This window comes from Urocampus carinirostris, chromosome 20 (assembly GCF_059441175.1).
Source record: "Urocampus carinirostris isolate Australia breed hairy pipefish chromosome 20, RoL_Ucar_1.0, whole genome shotgun sequence".
NCBI classification, from domain to species: domain Eukaryota; kingdom Metazoa; phylum Chordata; class Actinopteri; order Syngnathiformes; family Syngnathidae; genus Urocampus; species Urocampus carinirostris.
The window spans coordinates 6,529,885-6,551,462 of record NC_142368.1 but is presented as its reverse complement, the minus strand read 5'-3'; the positions used below and the strand labels follow the sequence as shown (position 1 = coordinate 6,551,462).

Here is a 21,578-nt window from a genome sequence, read left to right as displayed (position 1 = left end):
AGCACCCCCCGCCACCCTACTGAGGATAAGCGGTGCAGATAATGGATGGATGGATATCGTGGATGCATGAATGCAGGTCACTTTCTGTCAGACAGCACAACCAAAAAGAGCGGCCAGGCCACACAAAAATAAGCTGTCGACTCCCAGCAATATGCGATCGGGGATAATGGATCAAGGGACATTTTTCAACCTGTGAAGTAGCCCTGAAATACAGTATTTTGGGTATTTGTTGAATATATTTACAGACATATTTAATTCTAAATCTAACTAATAACGACGCCCAAGGACTCACCATCTCCATTATCGACTGCTCCATCCGAGCAATGCGAGCTACTGCTGCTAATCAATGCGCCTTTAATTTCGAGTCCAATTCGAACAGAGTCCTCTCCGAACGGATTCAATTGGCGTTTGCAGGAAACACTTGAAGCAGAATAGCCGCTGATGAAGAAAGTAACTGATTTTGTCTTTTTTTTTTCTTCCTTTTGAGTGGATGACATTGATCCGTTCACAAATCTCATTTGTGTGAGCATCAACGAAATCTCATTCCATTCATTTTCACTGCAGTATTGTTCCGATGCACTATTATTGCCTCGTATCCCGATAGCCTTTATCTTTATGACATGATTACCATGGTGTGCCATGTCCAATCTCGTTGCATACAATGTTTCACAACGTCGATATGCATCACAATAAATGCAATTTAATTCAACTCAACAACTGCAAATGCTACTACAGTCTTATTGAGTTACTTGTTTTCATTTAAATTCTATTCTTAATGTATATTTTTTTTCAACCACAGCATCGAAATGGTACATGACAAATAGTGTCTTAGTGAACAAGTTTATAAATTAGGCTATTGGATTGACGTCAGTGAGCCGATGTCAGTTGCAGCTGTGAGACTCTTTAATGTTCCTTTAGCGCTCTCTTATGGTTAAAGATTGTACTGCAACATGGAGGTTCCGTTTTCAATGACGAAATTACTATAACATCGGAGTAGTAATAATAATAATGTAATTTTTGCTTTCTCAGAAAGTCAAACAGGTTTTACAGTTATTAACTAATCCTTTTTTATTTCTATTATATTTCATCTTTGTTGATCTGTCCGTCTATACATATAAAATTAAGTGCTAGTTGTTGAAATACACATTAAATACATAAGTGGTTTCAAATGATCTATAATATAATAGGATTTAATATTTTTATAAAATTAAAGAATAGTATATATAATATTTATCTGAACAAGATATGGGGGAAAAGGATTCCCAAAATTAACTACTTTGTGTGATCGAATTAACATTTTATTTAAATTTCAAATAATTCACTAAGACAAAATATGTAATATCGAGAATTTATGACTCAAATATTCATATTAAAACCGTTCTGAGAAAAAGCTTACCTAATGTAATGGAGAGTTGACTTGAAATTTAATAAAAATTATATATTAATATTATATAAATACATATATGTATGAAATCGTAACAAGAACACATGCTAGTGTTTATGAATTGACATACAAATTATTGTATGTCAATAAAGAAATGAACTAAACATACCTTTTCAACTTAATTTCCCTACGGGGATGAATAAAGTATCTATTTATCCATCTATATCTCTCTCGCTCTATCTATCTCTCGCTCTAGAATAGAATAGAATATACCTTTATTGTCATTGTTACAACATGGGATATATTGTGACAACGAAATTGGACGTGGCACTCCAGTTCCACATTTTACAGTGAGGATATAAGGAAAACAAAGAGATAAAGGAACAAAGAAGATGTTTGTACTGTCTTGTTGTATAGGCTTTGTTTTCCTCCGGATTGGGGGGGGGGGGGTGTATGAGGGGGTGAGAGACAGACAGAGATGGGCGGATCCAACTAGATGTTTGATCTTACTGTACACACGGTCCAGTGTTTTTTCCCTAATTGCTCTCTCTATCTATCTCTCTTTCTCTCTCTTCTCTTTCTCTATCTATCTCTATTTCTCTTTCTCGCTCTTTCTCTCTAGCTATCCATCTCTTTATCCCTCTCTATCTCTATCCCTCTAGCTATCTATCTAGCTATCTCTCTCTTCTCTTTCTCTTTCTCTCTCTATCTTTCTCTATATATCATATTATCTATCTATATCCGTCTCTCTTTCTCTATATCTCTCTATATCTCTATCCCTCTATATCTCTATCTCCCTCTCTATCTAATTCATGATAGACTCACTCAATGCTAACACAGAAATATAGGGAAATAATAAGTGCCTAAAATTCTAATCAAACCTGAATAAATGTATAGAACCAAACTAATTAAAATAATGAAAAGGAAATATATTCCCCTGAGAAGTGGAACGCAGTTAAATTAAGCTTAACTCATGCATGCACTCAACTGCATTTGAATGTTTTTGTACATAAGTTTTGTGATTTCGTCATGAACCGCTAGAGAGCGCCAGAGGACAATTTATGGTACATTGACATTTTTCGTATTGACTGCTAACATCCAGCAGAGGGTAGACTACTTCAAATAACATTTCCGTCTCTGGTTTTGATTTTAAACAAGTTGCAGTCAGTTTGGGGATTCCAAATGTACAGAAATATTACGACCCTCTCATGTACACACACAAAAATGGAGGGTTAAGAGGTTCTTCAAAGTTGCCTTGGTATTTCACAATACAGTACATGCAGTATGTGACGTTGTGGTTATGACAAATGTACCCAAAACGATGATTTTTATGTATGTCTTACGAGGGGCGTAGATTTCCATCTGCGAGACTACACTCTCGCTCCTGTCGCCTTTCCCCAAAACAACATAAATCACAGGGACATCAAGGTTAAGTGATGCTAAGCTAGCAGAAGTACCGACCGCGGGAAATCTGCTTGTGTAGTTCACGGGAGGAAAACGCTTCAGTGAGTTGCGGGTTGGAGACCTCCACCAAGGTTGAGCCTGTTTTAACATGTACGTTTTGTCCTTTTTGGAAAGGGGCTGACTTGGCTTTTTTTTTTTTTTTCAATCTGCAAAAATGTAGCCTAGAGATACAAGTTTACCGGGTGATTAGTTTTGTATTATTTTGTTATGTTGCAAGTAAATATTACTCTAAAACAGTTGTTCTCAAATAGTAGGGCGGCCCCCTTGGGGGAACACGAGGCTCTGTGAAGGGGGGCGCGGGCGCTTCTGACTTTGGGGACCTCTTTTTTAATTTATTTTATATATATTATTTTATTTTTTTTAATTTCACGGAATAAAGTGCACAAGGGGGCAGCACAGTGTCTGAAACTCATGACAAAAAGTTACAGGACACCAGGGCAGACAACTCTGAAAAGTTGCCCAGCCATAAAGTTGCCTGCCCCATTTTTCCCGACTTGAAACACAATAATATGACTAATCACAAAAAAAAACATTGTTGCAAAGTATTAAGGATTGATAATTGGAATATATAACAGAACAACACTTTAAAATTACGTTTATTATAAATTTACTTATAACATTCATTACATGTATATGACATTGCTGTTTTCCATCTGCCATCAGTATGTACCTGGATTTACTCATCTTCATTCATTCAATGTTTGCGTTGCGTCGTCTGCTACAAGCCACGATGCTTTTAATGTACGTTTAAATTTTGTAGCGTCATAAATTTGCTTCTTTTGAATATTTCTTCTGGGGCTGAGGTTTTGGTTTGATTCCAAACCTCTTATCCGGTTTTTTTGTGTTCTCTGTGCGTCTACTTTGGAAAATGATATGCAAATGCGCGACCTTATAACGCTCAGGAGAGTTCGGAAGCACAAAGTTATTCAAAGCAGGCTTCTGATTGGCTGCCAAGTTTGCAAATTGCTGAACGAACCGAAATTTCCTAACCGGACGAAGATTTCGTAAATGGAATAAAGCAAACATTTGATTTGGGGAGGAAGAAAAACGAAAGACTTTTTTTTTTTTCCTCAAAAAAGTTGCCGGCCCACCGGGCGGAGACTTTTTGTAAGTTGTACGCCGGATGTAAAAGATGCGCGCCCGGGCGTCCGGGCAGACGTTATTTCAGACACTTGGCAGCGGCATTATCAGTGTTTTTGTTTAGAGTGCATTAAGCACAGAATATAAACATTGAGTATGAAGTAATAAGACACAAAAAGTAGCTGACCCTCAAGTGACCCCCATGAAAAATATATTAAACGCACATGCGGAAACAGGAGAAGAGAAATTGGGTAGAGTCAAACAAAAGTCTCCTCCTGTAGCACTTCACTGCGACCTTGGAGGGGAACGACCGGTGTGTTTGCTATATCGAAAATGTCGGCAGCGAACAGCACGAAGCCAAATAAATTGAGAGGATTTGTTCTATCAAGGGGGGTGGGGTGACAGAAAACAATTGAGAAGCACTGCTCTCAAATGACGGTGCTTAAAACAGAATAGACCAGTGATATCAAACTCGTTTTGCCTCTGTGGCCTGATTCAGACTTTTAGTAAAAGAACTTAAAATGTTTCGCTTACCGTAGTTTTTCTGTATAATGGTTTATCATTCGGTCTATTTTAGTAGCCTACCCTATATATTATAATCACAAATGACAAGGGATATCTTCTAAGCATAATGCGTTTATTCACATATAATGCCAAAAAATGATCTTCATGTTTGGGATTAAAAGTGTTAACTGATTTATTTTAACATTTGAATTCCTGTAGCTTTACACATGAACCAACGCACCATGCTATTCAAACGCACGTGGGAGCTAGGAAAACAATATAACTCTTAACTTCATCGTTGTAGTGGTTTGAAATGAATACATAAGAAATACAAAACAAAAGTTTTAACAAGGCATGGGCAATAATGTTAGACCACAACAGATCAAACGACTAGGATGGGCCTCTACTCTACGAATACATTTTTGATTTGATGTGATTAAGACCAGATTGGCAGTGACGCGTTTAAAAAAGCACGTACTTTTTAGCGCCCCGCTCGCTGAGAAATGGAGCGCAGGAGTTGTCGGAAGGGCGCACTCATTCATCGTGCCCGCCTTCGTTAGCAGCAAGGTTAATCCCCCCTTATCTGCCAATGAGGCTCATTTGTCATGCAGCCCCCCTCTCCTCGACCCTCCCCTCCTCGTAGCCTTTTTTTTTCTTTCTCTTCAAAACTTCCCCTTTCCTTTTTTTATCCCATCGTTTATCACTTTAGATTTCTGTCTGTTTTTTTTATTTCTCCCACTCTCCATCTCCTTTTCATTTGGTCCCAATTTGTACTTCCATTTGTTTTCCTTTTTCAATTTTTTTTTATCAACTTCTTTTTTCTTTTCCTGTCTTTTATTCTCTTAATTTCCTGTCTTGTCTGGTCTTTTTTGTCTCAATTTCATTACGTTCTTGAGCTTTAGACTATCTTTCATTCTAATGTCCTGTTCCTTGATATATAGTGGTGTTGTTTCATTTATCTCCTTTACTACATATAATCATTTTCCTTTGTGTCCTGTGCTGTTCTTTTTATTTATTTATTTTTGCTATCTCATTTTCTCTCTTTTTTGGCTTTGTTCTTCTCATTTATTTTGTCATGATTGCACTTTCATTTCCTGTGCTGTTATTTCATTCATATCCTTTACTTGGTTGTCTTTTTCTACTCTTGTTCTTTTGTTTTAATTCTGCTTTCTCTTCTCATTTTTTCGTACCTTCTCATTTTTTCTGTTTTTTCTTCTCATTTGATGATTTTTCTTGTCTGATTTTCCTCTTCCTTTCATTTCTGGGGCTCTAGTTTAATTTAGTTCCTTGACTTGGCTGTCTTTTCTATTCTTTTTTTGTCCTGTCTTTGTTTTAATTCTGCTTTCTCCTGTAATATATTTATTCTTTTTTTCGTCTTTAAACTTTTCATTTTATGGTCATTTCTCCACTCTCATTTTCGATCCCGTCCCTTTTCTTTTATTTCTGGTATGGTTGTTTCATTAAGTTTATTGACATGGTTGTCTTTTAATAGTTTCCTTTGTGGTACTCTTCTCTTTTAATTCTGCTTTCTCTTCCTATATTTACTTTGTTTTTTGTCTTTTAATATTTGGTGATATCTCTGATCTCATTTATATCCCGTCATTTTTCTTTTTTTTTTTAGATTTCCGGTACTGTTGTTTGATTTCGTTTTTCCACTTGGCTGTCCTTACATTCTTCTCTTTTTCTCTCCTGTCTCATGTGATTCTTAAAATTCTTCTTCTCTCCCTTTTTTTGTGTTCCATCTTCTCATTTTTTGAAAATGTCTCCACTGTTATTTCCTATCCCGTCCCCTTTCATTTCTGCTGCTGCCACTTTCTTTAGTTTCTTGTCTTTTCGTGTTCTTTACCATGATTGTCCTGTCTTGTACTGTGCTTCTTTTACAACTCATCTCCACTCTTTTTTTGTTGTTGTCTTTTTCATTTCTTTTGTCATTTCTCCACTCTCGTTTCCTCCCCCGCCATCTTCCTTGTCATTTACTTCTCCTTTCTTCTTCTCCCTCTTCCGTTCTGCTGTACTTACCTTGAACAGGCCACGGTGAGTAGATCTATTACTGCTTATCACTAAAGGACAGGCCAACGCGGCACGCCGTTGAAATATGGCCGCTGTCAGAGCTCGACCCGACTCACGCCGCCCGTAAGGACGTAACGAGGCGGCGAAGGGAGAGAGAACGGCTCGCGAGGTGGCGAGAGAACGGTGCGAGAGAGGCACAGGGGGCGTTTTCCACAGAAGCCCCTCTAATTCAAATTAATGGGAAGATTTCCAGGCGCGATTCTGAGCGCTTGACAGTGATTTGGCACACAATTAACCTTGTCCCTCTCACCCTCGCCGGCACAGGCGGCCGTGTTCTTGCCCACCGTGCAGCCGCCACTCGCACCGCTGCACGCTGCTATTGATTAGCGGCTTTAATAGGCGGTCAATGCTAATTGAGTTAGCCTGCATGTAAAGCCTCTTTCACACAGAGAGTGTCGCATCTAATGCTTAACAGGTAATTTCATTTACTGTCGCCTGTACTTGAAATTGCTGTATCAGCCGGAATGGTCGATTACAAGGGCGGACTGACGATAAATGCGGGAAATATTCACCCTACTGGCATGAAAATCTCTCACCTTTAGGAGAAATTCACATACCTGTCAACCTGTATGGTTTTGCCGTGCAAAGTACGTTTATTATGCATTTTAAGACGTGTACGACGTATGAGAAAATCTGTACGGAAAAACGCAAATTTGTCAATTATGGGTACCATCCGGTACACGCCGACTATCACGAAACGGCAAATCAAGCAAGTCAAAGGAGTTTGCCGCATCTACTTGTTATCGTTTTTTTCGTTGCAAACAAAGCGAGCGGTTTGATGCTATCTATTACGAATTATGATGTTGTATAAAGAAGTTAAGAAAAAAAGGGAGTATAAAAGGAGAAAATGAAAAAAGACAGGTCTGTGGTTATCCCTTTAATCAGTACCAACAATAATTTAATGCAGAAAATGAATTAATAACTTAATTCTATTTGGATGTATTTTTTCCTTCTACAGTGAACGTCCAAGCTACTTCATTTTTGAACTTTTTTTATAATAAACCTCATTCATGTCGCGCATCTCAGGATCTCACAACAAAATGTTAATTAACAATATACATGATACAACGAAAGCCATGTACAATATAACATGTTAAACTAAATAAATAAACATGTTTGAAAAAAAAATATGGTGTAAGATTATTTTGTAAGGGAAAATACAACATTTTGTAAGGGCATGGAGCCGTGGAGGTTGACAGGTTTGCGATTACAAGGGCGGACTTACAATAAATGCAGAAAATATTCGCCCTGGAGGCGTGAAAATCTCTCACCTGTAGGAGAAATTCATGCTCTTGAAGTCAAAACGTGCGACCTACGTGAATTGTATATATCTGAGGAGAAAATGTTTTTAGGTCGGGAGTTGTAATAGTGATTTGGGTGTTTGAGGTTTGAATTTAAATCGGTGTAGTTCCCATGAGCTGGAGTACTGTATACACACATGTGTAAGACACATCAGATTTTCCTTATCACACTATTTTTATCCATGGTACCCGAGAGTCATCTGAGAGAATAGAGAAAACAGAACGTGGTCCTGAAGGATAGATAGATAGATATACTTTATTCATCCCCGAAGGGAAATTCACACTTCCAGCCATATCCTTGTGTTGAAAATAAAACAATAATAAGGTAAAAGGAATATCATACATAAATACCCAATGTAACGTGTTGTTATAGAGTATTTAGATAGTGCTACATAAAATACACACTGTATTAAAAATACGGTAATATGCAATGTGGGGGTGTGGTTTAATGTGGAGTTAAAGAGCCTCATGGCATGAGGAAGAAATGATCTCCTCAGTCTGTCCGTGGAACAAGACTGTGACAGCAGTTGTCGCTGAAGCAACTCTTCTGTTTGCATTTTTATAGCGCTTTTCAAGTCAAGACTTGCCAAAGCGCTTGACAGTGTGCTTCACATTTCCCAATAGCGGCCGTGCAGCCATGAAAGGCGCTAACCTGCTTATTGGGGGCATTAGGGGTTCAGTGTCTTACCCAAGGACACTTCGACATGTAACACTGGGGAGCCGGGATTCGAACTGCGATCTCTTGATCCAAAGACGAGCGCTGTACCTCCTGAGCCACTGCCGCCCCCAACAGAGCTCACTTTCCTCGCCAGTTTATTAAGACGAGAGGCATCCTTCTTCTTGGCGCTGCCTCCCCAACACGCTGCCGCATAGAAGAGAGCGCTTGCCATAACAGTCTCATAGAAAATTTGTAGGAGCTTTATGCAGATGTTGAAGGACGCCAGCCTTCTGAGGAAGTAAAGTCTGCTTTGACCTTTCCTGCATAGAACTTCTGTGTTGGCAGTCCAGTTTATTGTCCAGCTGCACACCCAGGTATTTGTAGTTCTGGACAATTTCTACACATTCTCCTTTGATAGTTACAGGAACAGGATAGCAATAAACGCAAAAAAGCACAACGAGGGAAACGACTTTTTAGTGGATGTGATGACTAATCAGACTTTCAAGACGCTACCCTACTTACGAACAAGATTTTCGGACGATCGCTCGTAAGTTGAATTTGTTCATAAGTTGCTTCCGTGCTATATTTTGTATGTTTAAGGTTTATATAAGTAACCTGCATTGTTTTGTACTAAAAAATACATTTTTCATAAAATAAAATGCTCTTGTCAAGACCAGAACAGAGACAGGACCCACTTGCGCTGCGTCTCTCACAAGTTTTATTAGACGAAAGAGAAAGGGTTGCGCCCACGATCCAGTGAATGCTGGACGCGGGAAGCAGGTCGCGCCGAACGCGGAAGTGGAACTTCCGTGGCAAGCGATGGCGGTGTCAAGAACGGAAAACGGGTAGTAGCCGGGACAGGAGAGCAAAAACGTGATCGGGGTCGGAAGCGAGTCGTAAGCCAGGAGAGGAGTTTAGACGTGGTCAGAAACGGGTCGAAGCCGGGGGACAGACGGGAGCAAAAAACAGGTGAGAGTCGGGGTCGAAAAAGGCTTGCCTAGTGTTAACTGAGGTTTGCAGACGGACTGACCCAAGGCAACAGACAGGAGTGGGTTTAAATAGGGACAGGGAGCCAATCACAGTCCGAGACAGTTGGCGCCAAAGGAGCGGGCATAGGTGATTCACATCAGTAATCATGATAGCTCTATAAAGATAAACTCTTTATTTAACTTACTTTTGGAAGACTCGCTTCAAGAGGTCCTCCTCCGTGGTAAAAAAGTGGCTGAAAAAAGCGACTCAACAATTTTCTCAACCGCATCAAGCTTTCTTATTCCACTTTCATTTCAAATGAAACGGCTCCCCTCTTCTTTACACTTTACACCAACCTTAAAGAATGGGTGCACAAGATAGTAAACAATAGAAATGTCAAAGTTCTTAGCGCGCTGGAGATTGTTCAGTTGGAGCTTGTTTGTCACCAGTGTCTGAAATAACGCCTGCCCGGACGCCCAGGCGTGCATCTTTTACGTCGGGCGTACTACTTGAAAAAGTTGTGGCCAGTCGGGCAGAGACGTTTTGCAAGAAAAGAAAAAAACGAAAGATTTTCTTTTTTCAAAACAAATGTTAGCTTTATTCCCATTCCAAAATATCCGTTCGGTTTGGAAATTTCTAAATTTCATTTCGCTTGGCAATTTGCAGAAGCCTGCATCGAATAACTTCGTGCTTCCGGACTTCCCGAGCGTTATAAGGTCATGCATTTGCATATCATTTTCCAAAGTAGACGCACAGAGAACACAAGAAAAATTGATAAGTGGTTCGGAATCAAGCCAAAACCTCAGCCCCAGAAGAAATATTCAAAAGAAGCTAACAAAATTGATGACGCTACAAAACGTCAACGTACATTAAAAGCATCATGGAAAGAGGAGTTCACGTGGCTTGTAGCAGACGACGCAACGGAAACATTGCATAAATTAATTTGAGTAAAATCCAGGTACATACTGATGACAGATGGAAAATAGCGATGTCATATACATGCAATGAATGTTATAAGTAGATTTATAATAAACTTAATTTTAAAGTGTTGTTCTGTTATATATTCCAATTAACAATCCTTAATACTTTGCAGCAATGTTTTTTTTTTTGCGATTAGTGGTCTTGTTGTGTTTCAAGTTGTGAAAAATGGCAGGCAACTTTTCAGAGTTGTCTGCCCTGGTGTCCGGTAACATTTTGTCCTGAGTTTCAGACACTTCTGTAACCCAACATAACTTTCGTTGTCTTTCATGTTTTGCTCATTTCGAGCTAGTTGGTGTCCGAACATTATGTAGTTGTTCAATACACCAGAGTGTACACTCCTTATGCCTTCTTCCTTATGGGTTTTGAGGTAGAGCTAGATGTATGATGTTGACCTCAGGAAGCTGTCAATCAGACATTCTGTTATTGCCTACATTTCATGTTAATGATGTCTGCGTATTTTCTGTACAGCCCTTTGAGACTTCTAGTGATTAAGGGCTATACAAATAAACATGACTTGACTATAAATATGAGCAAGAAAAAATGTCATAGTGGGTCCTTGTTAGCCCAAGGACAATATGAGTATCCCAAAAGTCTGTTCTGTTTCAAACAATGGCATTTTAGTGTTGCAATGTTTGTAACATGACAGAATAATACTCAATTAGACTCCGCTTTTGTTGCAACAATACAAAACATATTTTAGTACTTTACACAATCGTCGTTATTTTATTGTTTTGTTCAAAAATACTTCTGCAACATTAAGACAGATTTATTTTTATATAAAACGACCCGAGGGGAGGGAGTTACCTAGGCTGCGTCCTGGGTTTATTGTTTGAGACATTTGTTTGAGCTGGAAAAAAACATCACAAGCCCAAAGGTGGTTATAAAAAAATTCGTATGAACGGGAGCAGATGAACCGCCGAGAGTTATTACAATATGTTGCAAAATGTCAAGTGGAGAAAAACAAACGAGGCCAGCACATTTTAGATTTCAAATAAAAACTTTTAAACATAAAAACAAAACAAAAATTGAAATAAATTCAATCTCGATCTCTTGCCATGACTCTGAGCTCTATATATTCAAAAATAACTCTTTAATAAACCATTGAGTGGGTATTTAGGTACAAAAAAGAAGTTTGGAGAATGTTTTTACAGTTGAGAGTGACAAAATACAAAATAAAATAAAATCATTGAATCTAAAAAGGTAAACAGAATGAGGTCAGTGAAATAAAAAGCAAATATTATGATAATCGCGTACTTTTGATAACAAGATTTTGGGGGAAAACTAACAAAAATAAAAGCATAAGTAGGCCTCTTGTGCATCAAATGACACCTTCCAATGTCAAATTTAGCTCCTATTTTACGTTTTTATTATCAATTATTTTGAAGGAAAATAGAAAAAACAAAACCACTAAAATATAAAATTAAAAAATCCTTCATAAAAATACAAAAAAATTAACAAATGGTAAATGGTCTGCATTTATATAGCGCTTTTCAAGTCAATGAAGACCTCCTAAAGCGCTTTACAATGTGCTTCACACTTACCCATTCACACACCAATAGGGAGTCAGCCATGCAAGGCACCTACCTGCTTATTCGGGGAATTAGGGATTCAGCGTCTTGCCCAAGGACACTTCCACTTATAATACGGAGGAGCCGGGAATCGAACCTGCGACCTCTTGATCCTGAGACGAGAGCTCTACCTCCTGAGCTAGACAATCATAAATATAAACAAAAAATGCACAAAATAAATTTTTGCTCAAATAACCTCAACTACAACTTTATGTCAGGGCCAGACCGTAAACAGGAACCAATTGCGTGACGTTTACCACAAGTTTTATTGAAAGAGAGAGGATCCGGTGTTCGCTAGGCACGGGAAGCAAGTCGCTCTCGTACTCGGTTTGTGATCCGAACACGGAAGTGGATCTTCCGTAGAGCACGATGGCGGTGTCAAGGAAACAGGTCGATAGCCGGGACAGGAGAGCAAAAACATGGTCGAGGTCAGAAACGGCTCATACCGGGACGGGAGAGCAGACGTGGTCAGGATCAAAATGGGTTACAGACGGGAGCAAAAACGGGACAGGTGGGAGTCAGGGTAAAAAAAAGGCTCGCCTCGTATACACTGAGGTTCGCAGACGGACTGACAACAGGGGACAGACGGGATTGGGTTCAAATACTGACAGGGAGCCAATCAGAGCCCCGCAGCAGTTGGCGCCAAATGAGCGGGCACAGCTGAGTCACATCAGTAATCACAACACTTTATTGAAAAAATATTCTCTATGCACAACATACAGTGCATACGGAATCTATATAATCTTCGCCTGCAAAATGGAAAAAAAAATACGTGAATTAAAATTAAATTTTGAATCTAATAAAGTAGTTTTTTTCAGATGACAACAACATCCTTGGCAAATTTTTTACATGTTTATTGATTAAAAAAATATGATTTATCTTTTTTTTTCATTTGTTGGAAATAAATAAAATAGATTTAATACTTTCTCACCTGTTCATGCCAAATTGTGCTCTTTGATTTGATTATTTTCTTATCTTGTTTTTTATTTTGTCCACATTTTTTGGAAATAAATGTAATACATTGCATGAATTTAGACCTGTTAAATAAACATTTTTTCTCTTTTTATGTTGCTCTGTTATTTTTTTTTAATTTGTTATTTTTATGTATAATAGGAAAATAATTATATAAGACAGATAAATGAATAAAATATTTAATACAACATAAATAAACAAAATGAAAAAACTAAATAGTAAATGCTATAACAATAATTATGTTTACTAAAATAAAATTGAAAATAAGCAGTGTTGCATTTAGCAACTCCATGTTTAAAATCTTCGAATCTTGATGTCATCCAAGGGATTAGGTCTGGTCTTTGCATTGGTTGGGACAGATCCCATTTCCTTAAGTGACATTGGTGGGGACAAAACAATGGTTGCTCGATATTGCTGGGGACACGTCCCCTCTGTCCATGCCAAATCTACACTCACAAAAAAAACGGATTCTATAATATTTATTTACTCTAAGCTATTTACAATCTTGTGACGCCTCGTGGAATCCCGCAGAGTGACGAACACGCACGTTGGCAAAGCTCCGGCCTGTCGTGTTAACACGTAGTTTGTATCCCCCGCTTGCAGGCGGGGAATTCCGATGCGTACGTCCACGCTGAAGGATGAAAGTGTAGAGTGGGAGGGGGGGCAGGAAAGTACTGTGCAGGTATTTAAAGACGCACAGATGTATTCTCATGTCAGCACATCGCCACTTTTTCGCCTTCCTGCCTCAGCACAAACGACGCCAGCGTGACGGGAACGCCTGACGCTCCGTCAAAAGTGAGCTGACGGATGATGAAAATCTCGCCGCGCCTCCTGAATCACAATCGTGTTCAAGTTGGTGCGAACTGACTGACGTGGCAATCCCACGCGATACAGCGGGGGGGTCGGGAACCCATGGCTCGCGAGCCATTTATTGCTCTTTCATGAGTATGTCTCGGAGATCGATAGAAGTCGTGCAGTTATTTCGTGGGTTTTACATTAAGGGCCGATTGTCGCACTCGTGAAGTCAAGACAATATTTATTATCAATGGGTTTATTATGTATCCATGATTTTATATATATATATATATATATATATATATATAGGACACAATTTTAAATAAACAAGCTTTTGACTCAATAGCTCTAGCAAAGCAGCTAAAGCAATATAGCAATTTGATTGGGTGAATAGGCGTTGCTATACACAGGACAAGATGTAGTGCCTCTTTTTTCCTTATGTACTTGCCTGAAATAACTACCCCTAAATGACCATGAGCCATTATCTCCAATCCCATATTGCTTTAAGCAGGAGACCAGCAGATTCATTATCGCAGGTCGTCTATTGCTGTGATCAGGGGCAGGGAAGGCAAATCTATGTTGTGCAGGGCTGTTTTTCTTTACTTTTTTTTCCTGCCCAAAATGTACTGCCCTCAATTAGCAGCAATCTGTTATCCCCAATCCCATCTTGCTGCAATCAAGGAACAGCCAAATGCACTTTTGTCTGTGAGGCAATACATAAGCCCCAATCCCTTGTTGCTGTGAGCGGGGACTCGCAGATCCGTTATCCCTGGTCAACTATTGCTGTGAGCAGGGACAGGGACTGCACATTTATGTCATGTGGCAGCATTCTATTCAATCTCATCTTAGTGCAAGCAAGGAACAGCCAAAGGCACTTCTGTCTTGGAGGCAATACATAATACCCAATCCCTTATCGCTGTGAGCGGGGACTCGCAGATCCATTATCCCTGGTCGACTATTGCTGTGAGCAGAGGCAGGGACTGCACATTTGAATCATGCGTGGCTGCTCCCTATTTACATTTTTTCTGCTGAGAATGAACTGCCCTCAAATGGCAGCAATCTATTATCCCCAAATCCATCTTGCTGCAAGCAAGGAACAGCCAAAGGCACTTTTGTCTTGGAGGCAATACATAATCCCCAATCCCTTATTGCTGTGAGTAGGGACTCGTAGATCCATTATCCCTGGTCGACTATTGCTGTGAGCAGGGGCAGAGACTGCACATTTGTGTCATGTGTGGCTGCTCTTTATTTCCATTTTTTCTGCTGAAAATGAACTGCCCTCAAATCGCAGTGATCTATTATACACAATCCCATTTAGCAGTAAGCGGAGAGCAGTAGAAGTCACTTTTGTCTGGGATGCGATCTAATATCCTCTTTCACTATTGCTGAGGGCAGGACTGGGCAGAGGCCATTTTTTGGGGGGTATGCCAATATTTACTGTTGTGTTGCTAAAATGTTTTAAATTTGAAGAATTTCTTATCAAGGAGACCAAATGACCAAATCAATTATAATTTGATAACCGATTTGTCCTCGATGATCCGAATACTTGTTGCACTTCTCCACACAGAGTTTTTCGTCTAGGCAGGTGATCTCCGATTCCGACAAACAATTCTTGAAGAATCGATTGAAGAAATAAACGCTCAGTAATCGAATCAGGACTCTCCCAGGAAAGTTTTCTCTCGCTCGATGATTAGTACCCACGTCGGTGCTCACGCAACATATTTGTACAAACAAGCCCCTGCTGGATCCGCTTCGTATAATTTCAAGTATTTTTTGGGGTGTCGTGATCCGCACTAGCTTTTCCGTGAGTCACCGCGACGACGGCGTGTAAAGGGCTTAGCGCAAGGTAGGAGGGGATGAGAAGAACCCCTGATGTTTAAGCCGCCCCAGCACATGTGTGCGTAAAATCCATCCTGCTGTGTGTGCGCGAGTGCACGTCGTCACGACGACTGTAAAGCATCCCCTCGGTACGCCCACTCAAAATGAAGCTAATCTGATGCGAGGGAAATGGGGCAGGGAAAGCAGCAGCTCGGATCCACTGCCGGTTTCATGTTAGCGTCTGAAGCTGAGTTATTTTTGCGTGTGCGTCGCAGCCAAAGCCTAAAAAAGTTAACATTTGTTCGGAATCCCCCTAGATAATTGGAAAAAACGCACCCTATAGAAAACAAAAGGGCTAAAGTAATCAGTTTTACCCGTTACCTTTGATTTTTTTAGCTATCCTAACCAGTGGGCTGGCATTTTATTTCAATCTGATTCATCATTTAATCGACGAATAATCAAAACATTAAGTGAATGACAAAATAATAGTTTATTGTATCCCTAAGCTTCCATCCATTATCTGCACGGCTTATCCTCAGTAGGGTCACGGGGTTGCTGGAGCCTATTCCAGCCATCTTCGGGCAGGGGACACCCCGAAATGGTTGCCAGCCAGTCACAGGGCACACAGAGACGGACAACTCACTCGCCCATTCACACCTAGGGACAATTCGGTCAGGCCAGTTAACCTGACATGCATGTTTTTGGAATGTGGGAGGAAACCGGAGTGCCCGGGGGAAACACACACAAGCACGGGGAGAACATGCAAACTCCACAAAGTGGCCTCAGAACTGTTCCGCACACGCGCTAACTAACCACTTCTCCGCCGTGCTGCCCACCTTAAGCTTCAATGTAGCCAAATAAGCTGTAACGTTTGAACACAATGACTGAAATGAAAACGATTTAGTTCATCTGAGCCGTCGATTAGTCGGGAAAATAATCAACATAAGGAAATAATGGGCTGTTGCAGCCTTAAGCTTCAATGTTGCCAAATTGGCAATAAGGTTGGAATTCAGGGACCGAAATTAAAACAATCGACATTTTAATCATTTGTTGAAACTGGATTTGTCAGTGTTGGCAATCACTTTTGAATTTAGTGATTAAAATAAAAACACTTTTGATTTATTTATCAATCAGGAAAATAATCGACAGGTTAATCAGATATTGAATAATTACTTGTTGAAATCCGATTGGTCAGTTTTGCCCACTTGGCAATCGTGTTAAAGTTAAGTGAAAACAATGTTAATTCCATTTTTAATAAAGGAAATAAATATTTAACAATTGTCTGTTGTTGGCAATCACCTTCGTATTCATTGATCAAAATGAAAATATATTCAATTCATTGGATAATCAACATGATAATTGAATATTAGATAAACGTGTTGAATCCCTATTGGTTAGGGTTGCCAATTTTCCAATCGGTTTGAATACAGGGATTGAAATGAAAGTTATTTTTGTTTATTTGATGCATCATTAATCGACAACCTATAAAACTGGTTAATGAATATTGAATTGGCAATCAGTTTTCAGGATTGAAATGAAGAGATTTATAGTTTTTCTAAAGGCTCAATTAATCAACATCATATCGGATTGGTTAATAGGTCATTGAATAATTGTTTGTTGAAACACGTTGTCAATTTTGGTAATCAGGTTTGAATACAGGGATCGAAATGAAAGCTGTTAAATGATCCATTGATTCATTGACAGGTAAATGGAACATTCCCCAAAAATATTTTGCTGTGGGTCTAATGTTCAGTCCTACAATTTGGGAACCATATAAATACAGGAGACTTTGTATCTTATCTTAAAAGTACGAATACAAATTTTAAAAACTGTTAAACCGATCTTGGGCTATAATCCCGATCGTCTTGGTCACCTTTAGCAGACGACAGCCTCATTGTAGATCACTAATGTTTTCGTGGTATCCTCCATAGACTGTCTTGTGAGTAAATAGTTTCCATGTAGTGTTTTTAGCGTTTATTATCATTTAATAAGTAATCATTAATATGGGGAGCAAATGAGTAAAGTTGACAGGTATGTGTTGCGTAATCCATAAAATGCAATTCGGATTTAGTGAATCTAATCTCTTTGTTGCAACCCTACTCTCGTAAATAAATTTACACTACTAGCATGTAGACCTGAGGTGGGCAACCTGGCCCTTAAGGACAGGGTTGCCCACTTCTGATTTAAACGATTGCTCGTTCGTTCATTGCAAGTGATGATTGACTTCATACTTGTCCTGAAGCCTAAAAAGAATTGAAATCGTCTCCTGTTAAGAATTTCAATTCCTTCAGTTCTCAGACTGGAATGACTGAACTGAAACAGAATGCAACCCCCTTTCTAAGGAGGACCACTCCTGTCATATGTATGAGTGAATAAATACCTACAAATATATGCCATTGAAAAAAATGAACATAGTATTAAATCATGTAACACTATCATCAATTATGCAATCATACTGATTGTATGACATCAATGCAATACACGACATAATTAATAAATTAAGAAATACCCGACGAAATGCACAAGAAAATACACAACAAAATAAAGGACATGATACAAGACAAAATAAATACCCAGATAAATAAATAACAAAATGCATGACAAAATAAATAAATGAAGGAATACACAACAAAATGCACCAAAAAAAATGACATAATACACGACAAAATACAAAACAAAATAAATATTGTCACAAATAAATAACAACATACACAACAAAATGAATAAATGAGGGAATACGCAACAAAATACACCCAAAAAATGACATAATACACAACAACATTTCTTGACAAAATAAAGGACATTATACACAACAATATACAATACAAAATAAACACCGAAATAAATAAATAACAAGATAAATAAGTGAATTAAATAAGTGAAGGAATACACTACAAAATACACCCAAAAAATGACATAATACACGAAAAAATACACAACAAAATAAAGGACATAATACACGACATAATACACGACAATATACAATACAAAATAAATACCCAGATAAATAAATGGAGAAATACACAACAAAATACACCAAAAAAATGACATAATACGCGACAAAATACACAAAAATATACACAACACAATTCACGACAAAGGACATAATACACAACAAAGTACAAAACAGAAAAAATACCGAAATAAATAAATAACAAAATACACGACAAAATAAATAAATGAAAGAACACCAAAAAATGACCCAATACACCAAATAACAAAATATACGACAAAATAAATAAATGAAGGAACACCAAAAAATAACCCAATACACCAAAAATACACAACAAAATTCACGACAAAATTATGAACATAATACACGTCAATATACAATACAAAATAAATACTGATATAAATAAATAACAAAATACACGACAAAATACAAAACAAAATAAATACCGAATTAAACAAATAACAAAATAAAGGAAGGAATACTCAACAAAATACACCCAAAAATGACATAATATGCGACAAAATACACAAAAATATACACAACACAATTCACGACAAAGGACATAATACACAACAAAATACAAAACAGAAAAAATACCGAAATAAATAAATAACAAAATACACGACAAAATAAATAAATAAAAGAACACCAAAAAATGACCCAATACACCAAAAAACAAAATATACGACAAAATAAATAAATGAAGGAACACCAAAAAATGACCCAATACACCAAAAATACACAACAAAATTCACGACAAAATAAAGGACATAATACACGACAATGTACAAGACCAAATGAATACCGAAATAAATAAATAACAAGATACACGAAAAATTAAACAAGTGAAGGAATACACAAAATACACCAAAAGATGACACAACACGACGAAATACACAACAAAATTCACGACAAAATAAAGGACATACTACATGATAGATACAATACAAAATAAATACCGAAATAAATAAATAACAAAATGCACGACAAAATCAAGGAACGGAGGAATACTCAACAAAATACACCAAAAAATGACATAATCCACGACGAAATACTCGACAAAATAAATACCTAAATAAAATAAATTGAAAAGTACAAGACAAAACTTAGACGACAAATTACTGGACAAAAATTCAAAACAAAAAACATACCCTGATACAACACACGATAAAATAAATACCCAAATAAATAAATAACAAAATACACAACAAAAGCCACGACAAATCACACGACTAAATACACGACTGTATACATGAAAAAAAGATATAATACACAACAGATTACAAAACAAAATATACAAATAAATACACAATTGAATAAATGAAAAAGTACACAACAAAATACATGAGAAAATACACTAACACACACACAAAAATACATGGCAAAATACATGACTAAATGACTAAATACAGTAAACTGTGAAATAAATAAATTATATTTATGTGTAAATGTATTTGTATGGCATATATTTGTTGGTATTTTTTTATGCATTTACTTCAACATATGCCATGATTGGTCCTCCATACCTTTCGGTGTCGGCCTGCCATGACATCCGTTTAGGTTATTTTGGGTCCCAATGTTTTTCTTTTTTGTCCCCCTCTCGTAGACCATCGTTAGGGGTCACCGGCCCCCCAAAGACGCGTCCATTAACGGCCTCCTAGAAGAATTCGACAACATATCCGTGACGCGCTCCAACTCACTGCGCAAAGAGAGTCCGCCGGGTGCGCACCAGGCGGGCGCCGGCTCCCGGCCCCCGGCGGGGGCCCGTCCCGGGGGCCCGGAAGAAAACGGCTTCGGTCACTATTACTCCCGGTACTCGTGCGACCTGGACGCCTCGGCCGGACGGGAGTACGCCCTGGACAAGCCGGGGTTCTCTGCTGACGGGGAGTGGGCGGTAGGGCGCCACTACCGCTTTACCAAACACAACGGCCACGCCCACCACATCCGAAGCCCCTTCTACCCGGACGCTATGCCGCAAAAATCGGACTACGGTAAACTCCCGCCGGACTACCACACTTACTTGGAGAGCAAGGGCCGCTCTGCCGACGAGGTAGCCTCCACGGTAGGGAGCGGGGTGGGCTCCAGCGGGTACTACCGGGCCTCGGTAGGGGGCTCGTCCAGCCAGGACTACAGAGACACCTCGGTGGGGACGCCGTCCAGAGCGTCCCTCCACAGCGAGCAGATCAACTACCCGGACAGCGAGTGGAGCTACGGTGCCGCCCGGGACGACTATGACAAGAGGCCCAAAAGCTCCTACGTCATGCAGACCAGCCCCACGCCCGCCATCCGGCAGAGGTCCCGGTCCGGTTCCGGGCTCCAGGAACCCAACGTTCCATATGCGGCCGGGGGACCCTTCAAGAACCCCGCTCAGGCCCACGCCTACAGTTCCTACACGTATCCCCGTCTGTCGGAAGGTCTCGGCGCCTCGCAGACCATCAACAAGGTAAACGTCGTCTATTAATTATCGTGTTTACCATAGAGACTATAGAATTCGTCCGGAAGGGGGGAAAGTTGATTTGTCAAAAAATGTTAAGCTCATGTTAAAAATGTCTCACACAAAAAATCCATTAGCAACAAAATTGCTATTGTAAACATTCTAGTTCACTGAATAATGATTTTTATTACATTTATCCGATGAAGCGGCACAATCGAGTAAGTTAAGTGGTGCGAATATTGCCTATAATATCTGCTATAAGCTAACGCTTGTGAAATAGTTGCACAAGTTCCTAATATTGTGCCAGGGACTTTATTTGCTAATGCTGATTTGTTGCCTAACCAAACAATGGCTAAAGGCCAAGCCTGTCATGAACCAGAACTGGATGTGGACCCAAATGCGTGACGTTTCTCACACAAGCTTTTATTTTACGGGAAATGGGGAGTCATGCACGTTAGGCAGCGGTCTGGCGTGGAAAGACAGGAAGCCAGAGACCGACGAGATCGATACCAATTGCCCGAGTTGATATCGGACAGATGGGGTCGATACCAGACAGGATTGATATTGAAACAGGATATCGAAATTAAACAGGACAAACTAGACTAGAACGAACACCGGAGAGAATAA

The 21,578-nt window shown here is 39.1% G+C and overlaps 1 protein-coding gene across 2 annotated transcripts in view; it reads left to right on the top strand.

The window, feature by feature from the left end:
• Positions 1-21,578, top strand: part of pak5 (p21 protein (Cdc42/Rac)-activated kinase 5) — an 86,783-nt gene that overhangs the window by 41,219 nt on the left and 23,986 nt on the right. For both annotated transcript variants that reach the window (XM_088324475.1, XM_088324476.1), the window contains one exon: positions 20,124-20,960. In XM_088324475.1, coding sequence (XP_088180601.1) covers positions 20,124-20,960 — 837 coding nt within the window. The remainder of the gene's footprint in view (positions 1-20,123; positions 20,961-21,578) is intronic.